Below are 9,875 nucleotides of genomic sequence, written 5' to 3'. Positions count from 1 at the left end.
CGCCTAATAGGATTTATTTTTTGACACAAAAAATCACCTTTTTGCCAAAAATTGACACCTCGCTTTTGAGCGGCTAAAATAGCGACTTCTATCGACGCTAACTTCACTAAAAGACCGTCAATCGCTAGAGGGCATACACAATGTACAAGGAAAATTACAGTGATCACGAGATGTCGTACGAGATTCAAGTAAAATATATTATTTTGATTTAAAAATTTCGTCAAAATATCGACGTTACGGTGCTTACGCTGAACGTGACGTCAACAACGTGATTCAATTTCGCTCCATTTAAGGCCGACGTCACATTGCGTAGCTCGTGCGTAACTCGCTGCGACATTTGAACGCCAGACTATGTGGCGCCAGGTGTAGTTAAATATAAAGTGAAAACTCCTACCTGATCCTCGTCACCAAATCCTACAAAAACTTAATTATAGCCCCGGTCATATGCTGTTTATTTATTGTGAATCCGATTAATGCACATTAAATTTGTGTGTTAACATTTCGGCATTCTTCGACCGTATAGATGTTGTTGAATATCAAGGCTGATGAACAGCCAGATACGCGTATCTATACTATCACAATGACAAGGTTTTACGGTCGGCGATGATAATATATTAAGAGTAGAATGTTGCACAGGTGAGCATGAAACTCTGCACAGGTGCACACAGCAGGAGGTTGGAGGTTTTTGGCGTTTTTATCCGTTTCATGTCTATCTGCCTGTGAATACATTATATCTGAATTATCAACACGGCCACAAGCTACACTGTTCCATATTGTTGTCCACTTCCATTTTTTTTACTTTTACTACCTACCGTAATTCATCATCCATTTTTCTTTTTTATTATTTTCATTCGTTTCATTTTTGTTTTGTATTAAAAATTGTTTTCCATTTTTACTTTTACGACTTATTTTATTCGTCCGTTTTTTATTTTCATTTGTCCCATGTTGTCTCATTTTTGTTTCGTATTGAAACGATCATAATAGCAAGATATAGCACTTTCATGAAATTAAGAATAGTCAAGAGATAAATGGTTTAGTTTTGCGAAACGTCAGGAATAGGGCTGGGCAAAATTATTACATGCGTTGTATTTTGAAGCATTTAGCGGTAATAATTATGGCGCGACACTGTCAAAATCGTCGAGTAAAGTGCTGAGTTCGCAAATTCCGCAGACAAAATTGTGAATTAGTCGGTAACGGTTTTAGCTATAATAACCGTTGGGGTATTGTTTTGTTCAAAAAAAAAGTTAAAACTTGAGGGAAATAGTTATAATTAGTGTCCGACCCGCTATCAGGACCAAAAGCCTTATGACAAGTATAAATGCATAACGGCCGATTTATTCAATCATTATTATAAATAAAAATTCAGTATTCGCACAATCGCGGGTGCAAAGCATAACAACATCAATCATCGTCTTAATAAATATCTCCATCTCGGCGACGATAATAATATCACCGTTCGCTTTAAACTCGAACGATTAATAGTATACAAACGGTGATAAGTAAGATCAAAGCCAACACATAAGATTAAATCAGAACAAAATTAATTTGGGTTTTGAAATCAGTCCTTCTTGTCTTCAAGAGCTGTTGCCGATGTAAACACGGGTACACCAGATATATAAAACTTTGATGTCCGCCGACCCGGAAGAATTAATAATCACAAAAACGGCCGTCATAGATGAACGTCAGTGTGCGGCACGCAAAACGGATCACGGCGTCGTAAGTTCTACGCAGCGACGTTATCACGCGTCACTGATCACGCAGACATTTCTCTCTCACGACGAAGTGACGCAAAGCGAAAAGTGGCCATCCGAAGTTATAAACATTTGGAATACAGATCGGCAGGCAAATAAAGCCAATAATTTGAATGAAAAAAAGTATTGATTGATATGAAACCGAGTTTATCGCGAGGAGAAAGGCTTCAATGTATTATATTCCAAGTTTGGCTTCAATTGAACAATAAACGGCGGAGAAATTGTTCATAATATAGTGAAATCATCCGAAGTTACCTGCTTTTACGGTAACGTACGTATGGTGTGGTAACTTATGGCATTCCAACCGGGCTAAATGAGAGAATATTGCTTTGAACAATTTTATGCTATTTGATCAAGTTTAACTAGTCTATGGTACGTCAATAAAACTCGTTATGTCAACAAATAAGGCAAATATTAGGTTGCTATTAAACCTTTTCTACAGTCGCTGTAAATTGTAATCACTGCAAATATTAGCAGGATGATGCGTCTTGGTTCCCATAACAACGTCAAGCAGACCGTGTCAACTTATCAGCTGTTACCAATCGCGCGCGTGTAGCGTGGCTCACAACGATTCAAGTAATACAAAAGCATGTTAGTGAAAACGAAGAATGGGCGTTTATTGTTAGACTAATTTTTATATACAGCATATATTGGTTTCAATGTTGGGTTATGACTTATGAAGGACAATGCTGTACAGGGCACGAAGGGCAACAAGCTTTGCGACGCCACCCAACGGTTACAAATTTTCGTTTCGTTACTTGCAACCTAGCAAACTCTGCCCATGATTCATGAAAGTTACATGCAAGTTGTGGGGGAACTTCTCTATTTGTCTGTATTGTTGACCTCCAGAACCATGCTATAACTGTAGCAGCCATAAAAGCTAGACTGTGCTTGCTCTGTTACTCCAAAACAATCCGGCTTGTCTTAGATTCAAGAGCACAGCCCAGTTAATGGTGATGTTGTCCGCTGATAGCAAAGATACGAGAAGCAGGCAATCTGCAAATGTTGTAGATACTGATTTTCAATGGGGGAAAATGCCACAGCAAGATATTTCTGGTCAATTTACCAGGTCTATGATGGAAATGAGAAAACCTAAAGCTTTCGAAGTAAGTTTTCATTATAATAGTCATCAGCAAGGTATGGCAGTACCGGTATGGTGTTGGTTTAATACTTCCCAAACATCTCTAAAACAATCCCTGTTCTAGTGTTATCTCTTCTTTCAAACTATTAGAACTGGTGGGGGGAACAAAAAGACAGTCTGATAGTTGAGTGTGGAAGTAGTCATACAACAAACATCTCTGATTCCAAGAGTGTCCCCAACATTTAAATAATTATATAAAACAAACATGTACGTAAATAATAAATAACTAAGAAAAAGCATCCCAGTCTTTAAATATCGAAGATGTCCTGATATTTGTAAACTGCCATTTCAGCATTTAATGTTATAATCTTGTAAGGTTCTTTGAACCATTATTCTGCTATTTCATACATATCACATTTTTCCTATATAATCTCCATGAGATTCATATGACAGTATCAGTAATACTGTAAAACGATGATGAATTGCTCATATGATCTCATTGAATAAAATGATCATGCATGATTTTGCCAAAACTTGGAGATGAGATGGGGAGATGAAAGGGCGCATGTTCGCTAAATGCCGTAAGTACTTCTAGCTGGTGTGGCACAAACATTTTTGCATATATGTTATTCCTAAACACCACCTGGCTACATCATTTAAAAATTAGGTCACTACGACGTCACCATCACACCATAGAGCTTGCCAAAGAAAAGCTACGATCGCCCGAAATGGCATCTCCACAGACTAATGAACTCGCTAACGCCAGCGAACTATCTTATAACGGGATCGGTACGATGAGAAAACGAGAGAAATAGCTTGCTTGATTTCGAGTGTTCCTCTGCGCTGTTTGGACGATGATCCGTATACTTTGACGGGGCTTATTTCGTCACTGTGACGTTGTAGTGATGTCATTTTTAGATGACGTAATCAGGTGGAGGTTAGAAATGACATCAGAAAATGGTTATGCCACGCCAACTAGAACTACTTGACGGTGTTTAGTGAACTAGCCCTGATGAAAGTGTGAACCACTGGCTCACAACCTGTTGAATGTACTGGTCAGGTTTCTGGGAATAGTTAACCGTTACAGTAATTGTTTCATATGTATGGAATCGATGGCGGAGCAAGCGGTCAGCAGTTATGTGAACCAGTCTGTGAGGGCTAAGAGTAAATTGACTTTCTTCATCGTGGTTATTATCTACAGGATTTGAACCTGTTGACTCATGCAGTGGAAGCCAGAGCAATGACAGCAAACACGGTGTCAACGCTAAAAATGGTGTGCCAATTAGATCATAGGAGAAGCCACAGTCAGGGAGTCTTATGAAGAAATTTTCCGCAAAAGACCAATATAGAGCCTAATGCTAATTTGATATTATGTGTGTAATTTTTTTTCCTGTAGTACCAGCCTTATAAATATTTATAAACAAAGCATCTGTTTTTTTTTCAGCAATCTGAGCCTCCTCCATTATACAATCATGACAGGAAAAATGTTTCTCCACCAAAAGAAATTGATGTCCCTCAATGTCCAATTGTTGCTCACACCATAAAACTCATGAAGTATATGAGAAAGGTATGTAATTAGTAATCCATGATCTTCCCTTATCTGCCAGTATGGCTTACCAGTATGTGGGTCAGTGATGTTATAAAATGGTATATGTAGATTGTATTATCGTATAAGACTATTCATTTATTACTATAATATAAGATTATTCATTTACCATAATATATTTAAAAATTCAAAGTAAGTTGTGAATCATTCATAAATATTCCATTCAAATTCACAGGTGCATTATTTAATTTCAAGGCTCGATAATCGATCTATTCATGGGTTCAGCATACAGTGTAGAGAATTGTCATCTCCTCCTCCTTTTGAATCAGAAAATTCAAAATCAGTAGGTTCCATAACGAGAAGAAGTCGATCATCATCATCTGGGAAAAGTGACACAGAAGAAAATTTTTTATTTTCTGCTCCAAAAGATCAATCTAAATTTAGGTCTGTTTTAAGAATTCTACCCCTGGTTAATACCTAGAATAAGTAATGTTATTGAATCAAATAAATGTTTGTGATCCTTGAGCATCAAAGTGTACCTCCATTAAAGTGTTGGTCTTTTGTTAACTAACCAGTCCATGTTGGGTATGAGATTAGTTAGCCAGTTGTTTGTTTCAGATGCATGGACTTGATGGTGGAAGAAGCCAGCAGTTACGTGAACCACCCTACATCAGGCAATCCCGCCAGAAAATTCAAACCTGCAAGCCCACGCAGGGTAATCAGATGTGCGGTAGAGAGCGTGTTCCTAATGCTTAGCGAGATGCGAAACACGGTCGAGCATAACAAATTATTCTTTTCTTTGGATTTGAAAATAATTGGAAACATAAATGTTATGTATGTTTTTCAGACTTGGAACAAAAACCTCTCACTTTCCTCAAATGGATGATGCCACATCATCCAGAATACTGAAGCGGTCTGTCGCCACAGTTGCGGTGCATACTGGATACGTTGAATCAACATCATCCGCTCTCGATGTTTTGACTGGAGTTGCTGAAGCATATTTAATAAGTTTCTCAAAATCATTGAGACATTCTACGGACATTGAGGCTCAGACAGGTAATTGGTGTGATTGTTGGCTTTAATTAATCCCATTAATCTTATACTGGAGATTACAAGTCTCTAGGACAGCGTTTCTCAACCTTTTTTGGTCGCGTACTAATTTTTCACCGGCGAAAACCATCGCGGACTCAAGGTACGTTTATTGCAACCGTACTCTGTGTGAAGAAGCAATAAAACCAAACACAACGGAATTCGAAAGAATTTCAAAATCGGAATTTCGCCGCAATTACGCGCCCGTAAGCAGAGACGATTTTTTTAGTGTATAATACCTTTTCTGTCGCCCTATATTCAATCCATGACAACGACGAGAATTTAAAACGTCTTTCTATTTTAATTGTGTTCATGATAACTCGCGGTTGAGTCAAGATGATAGCATTACTTCTTTAAAATGTCACAGCAATCTGCTAACATATTGCCCGATTATATTTAGTTTTGATACATATTCTTAGAGATCTTGCAAATTTGTTATCGTCGTTTGAAAAATCCTACTATCTGCTATAAATTACAACTTGATTTAGTACCTATTAAAAATATCTTTGTAAATCAAAAATACCACCTTGCTTTATTATTAATTTAATGGTGATCATTTTAATCTGCGGTTGTGTTGACGAAATAAAAGCAATACTAATCAGAAAATATCATGACAATCCGTGGATAACAAAAATGCGTGATAATGTGCCCGATTATATTTTGTTTTGATTCATATTTTTGTGAATTCAACAAATCTGAGCTGTTCTTACAACACTTACGGCGCTCCAGTACTGTACGTACCAATGTGGAGGCCTAAGGGAGAATGCCCTGGTACATATACCGGTACTACAGTATGGCAGTATCACCCTAAATTTTGCGATTTGCAATGTCTAAAGAAGCGTTTTTAATCGGTCGCGTACAATCATAAAACAAAAGTTATGGTGTTCTCCGTTTTATTTTCAGTTTTTTGCCGCTTTTTAATTTAGAAAATTTGGGTTGCCACCATTGACCCTGCTAAAAAAAAATTATTTCTCGTTGTTCGAACTCGCGAGAAACACCACGCGTGTGCTCGGATTTTCGTCGGAAATTCGCAAGTGAGTTGTGGAATTCAATCGTTTTGACCTGTCGCGTCACCTGTTACCAAATTTTCGAATAGTGAATTGCTTATCTAATAGTTGAATATTCGAATATATGCCCAGCCATACTCAGTAACTAGTAATAATTGACTTGATTAATGTTATGTGAATAAACTTGCTTTTTATGTTTTATGTGAATTTTAACGTAAATCAGAACTTGGCTGATGGTTAACTTTTGCAAAAACGTTTGCGGCCCGCAGTGAATTTCTGGCTTGTTGCGGACTCGGGTTGGGAAACACTGCTCTAGGAGATGACCATATTTCACTCATGGCCCCATAGAATGCTGAGAATTCCTACATTAGATGGTTACTTACCATTATATCTCATAGTGGTTCAAATGACTGCTGGTCGATTTTTGATTTCTCATATCAGTGAAATCCATGTATCTGAAATATTCATTTGTCGCACACTTCGATATTTCGTCATCCTTTTCCTCTCATGCAAAATAGATATGAATTTTCATCATAATACATTTTAATTTATTGTATTTTTTTTCAAAATCATCATTCCCAATGTAAAATAGGATGTTCCTTTTCATGACTTTGTTGCTATGCCAACGGTGCGAATTTATATCAATGATATTTTGTGAAGAAACAGTGGTGTAGTCGGAATACGTGGTGATCAGACCAAGTGTAGACAAATGTAAATATCCTACAATATGAATGTAAGAGAGATATAAATTATTTTGCAGAAAATAGCAGTGTGAAGATAAATAATAACATTAGCGCTGCCAATCCTTGTCTTTAGAGATCGCCCGTTACTGTCCACCAAATACGGAATAGGCATGTTCTCGCCGTTTTGCGTGCACAATAATTTTTTTCTTTCTTACATCTAAATTGTAGATATTTTAATAAACATTTGTCTACACTTGGTCTGATCACCCTGTAAATATAACTTGATCAGAAGAATTTTATATTTGACGCTTAATTACGTGCAGAACAAGGTTCTATACAAGCAGTCACTGCTATCAAGCGATACGTTAGGAGCTACTATCATTAGGAATGACTGGAATCTTTCTGGTTCGTCATTGCCTACCCAATTTTTTACACTCTGGGTGAGGAGGGGTCTGGTGGGCATGGAAATTAAACACAAGATGTGTATTCTGTGAAGCCAACACAGTCAATGCTTTAACTAATGTGTCATCGTGCTGCAGGTTTGTTAAAGCATTTGAATCATTTCTTGTTTTTTTTTCCAGGAAAAACTGCATTCTATGACCCCCTTGATCAAGCATTGCATGAAAGCGGAAGTTCCAGCTTAAAAGACATTGAAAAATTTTGGCAAACAAAGATTATTAATAGGCATAAATTGCTGCAAAAACAAGCAGAAAAACTGGGCAAAACATTGACGTCAATGAAATATGCAAGGCCTGAAGGTGCAGTATATTATTCTAGTCTAGTTTCTCTCCAACTTAATAATGATGCATGAAACAATAGTCCTCCCCAATCCGATTAAATTTTCTATTCGCCCAATAAACTCATCTTTACACTAAAATGCCAGGTAATTTTAAACTATGCTGAATATTTTTTCAATCAATTTTTAGAAGTAAAGAGACAAGTGAAGCCTGAAAACATAACATCTTTCCCATCAACATATGGAAAGTGGACTCCAGTGACAGGAATGAGGTAAATGTTCTTATGCTTTACAAGCCCCTGGCATATTCTAAAGTTTTTGAGAATCTGAAAGAGCCATACTATAACGCAGTGGTTTGCAACCTTTTTTTCAAGCGACCCAATTCGTGAAATCTTCTGACCTAAGGATATGATTGAGTACTAAATGGCATGTAATTCTTTCATGGCCGCAAAATTAATTACCGTACTGATATAAAAAATTATTGCCATCAGCAGGCTTTTGAAATCGAGGAAAAGAAAATCAGTACCTTTTTGTTGAAAAAACAAGCACCCATAAGTTGCAAAACACTGCTATAACCCACAAGTTGCAAGGTTGATTTCAAACTTCTATGATGCAGATGAAAATTGGTGACACATTCCGATTATTCATTTAAATACAACCATCTTGGAAAAATTATCTATGGATTACATCATTATACAGTGCGGCTATTTGAATGGACCTTTCCCCGAGCATCGACTTCCTTGTTTACTTCGTGACATTGGCCAATCAGCAAGATGCGAAAAATGACGTAACAATGCCCCCTTTTCGCATCCGCTCAGACACTTTTCTCACTCAGACAGATTTTCAAGCGTGGTTGTAAACATTACCTCGTTTTCGCGTTTTTGAACTCTAATCGTTAGTTTTCAGTTGTGTTTCGGAAACTTAAATAAAAATCAGATAATTCAATGATCACTCTGTCTTCCTAGGAGTTTCAATTTAATTGCAGTAATAAAAATGAGTGTAGAAATAGCTGTGATAGACTAGCCTGAAATTCTTTACTGGTACTTTTGAAAAACAGATTGTTGTATGCGATGAATCATAATGATGGTTTGAAACACATACCCCATTTTACTGGCGCCATCTCGCAAAAGCACTCTTAAAATAGCGCTGAAAACTTTGTAATGGTAGAGTATAGGAAGAATTTTCCGGGGGTCAAAGGTCGGGGAAAGGTCCATTGTAGTTGTGGCAAAATGAAACCATTATATAGATAGATATATATATGTGATAGAAGTTTTGTAGTACTTTGCTTTATTGCACAATGTTGTTTTTCTCAGTTCAAGTCCATTTTCATCTGGACGAACAACAGATACATCCAGTGCAATAGGTTGGGAAGAGAAATCAATAAAAAATGAACCAAGGGATAATATGTCGGCAATGCAGCAATCGCAATCATCTAATGTTTCATTCATAAAACAAGACTCTTCAAGAAATATAAATAATGAATACTTTGACTTCTCCTCAAGGAGTCCGAGTACTGATATATTGAACTCTGATAGAAATGTATCGGGACAAAGTGATGATCAATTTTGTTTGGAAGATCAGCAAGGTTTGTATGGCATTGATGATTACAGACCTTCAAGAAAAAAATCGAGAAATATGTAGCGCTTAAATTGTGTTTTTCAATCTTCGCTGTGTACAAAACTGGAAACACACAGCCACTATACATGGGGAGCCCTAATTTGAAACGTCATACTTTTTCCAATTCAGCATTGGCCATAATTGCACCTGGAACCATAAATTGTTTCGTTATTTTAATATTCTGTGCTGTTAATTTTATGACATGCTTTTGTTCACCATATCATTGAACTGTTCTCTGAGCTTGTGACTGGTATTCATTTAATGATACAATGCATATACCCAACTAAATACCGTAGTTGCTTTCTGTATATTCTGGATTGAGGTTGTTTGAGTTTGAAATGCGTGAAAGAAAAGGGGTTTCTAGG

At 37.0% G+C, this 9,875-nt stretch overlaps 1 protein-coding gene across 1 annotated transcript; it reads left to right on the top strand.

Annotated features, from left to right (window-relative positions):
• The first annotated feature begins 2,519 nt into the window (after positions 1 to 2,519).
• LOC120335561 (STAGA complex 65 subunit gamma-like) lies at positions 2,520 to 9,795 on the top strand. Its single transcript, XM_039403091.2, has 7 exons — positions 2,520 to 2,857; positions 4,277 to 4,399; positions 4,614 to 4,822; positions 5,226 to 5,434; positions 7,739 to 7,915; positions 8,084 to 8,165; positions 9,207 to 9,795. The coding sequence occupies exons 1-7, from the start codon at positions 2,702 to 2,704 to the stop codon at positions 9,532 to 9,534; spliced, it is 1,284 nt and encodes a 427-aa protein (XP_039259025.2). The 5' UTR covers positions 2,520 to 2,701; the 3' UTR covers positions 9,535 to 9,795.
• The last annotated feature ends 80 nt before the right edge of the window (positions 9,796 to 9,875 follow it).

Source organism: Styela clava, chromosome 2, assembly GCF_964204865.1.
Source record: "Styela clava chromosome 2, kaStyClav1.hap1.2, whole genome shotgun sequence".
NCBI lineage: Eukaryota > Metazoa > Chordata > Ascidiacea > Stolidobranchia > Styelidae > Styela > Styela clava.
Note: the sequence above shows the minus strand (reverse complement) of the source record. Positions and strands in the feature narration are given on the sequence as shown.

Coding starts and splice junctions, on each gene's coding strand:
- LOC120335561 (XM_039403091.2), top strand. CDS start 2,702: ATGGTGATGTTGTCCGCTGATAGCAAAGATACGAGAAGCAGGCAATCT. Junction 4,400..4,613: donor TCATGAAGTATATGAGAAAG/GTATGTAATTAG, acceptor TCAAATTCACAG/GTGCATTATTTAATTTCAAG. Junction 5,435..7,738: donor GGACATTGAGGCTCAGACAG/GTAATTGGTGTG, acceptor TTTTTTTTCCAG/GAAAAACTGCATTCTATGAC.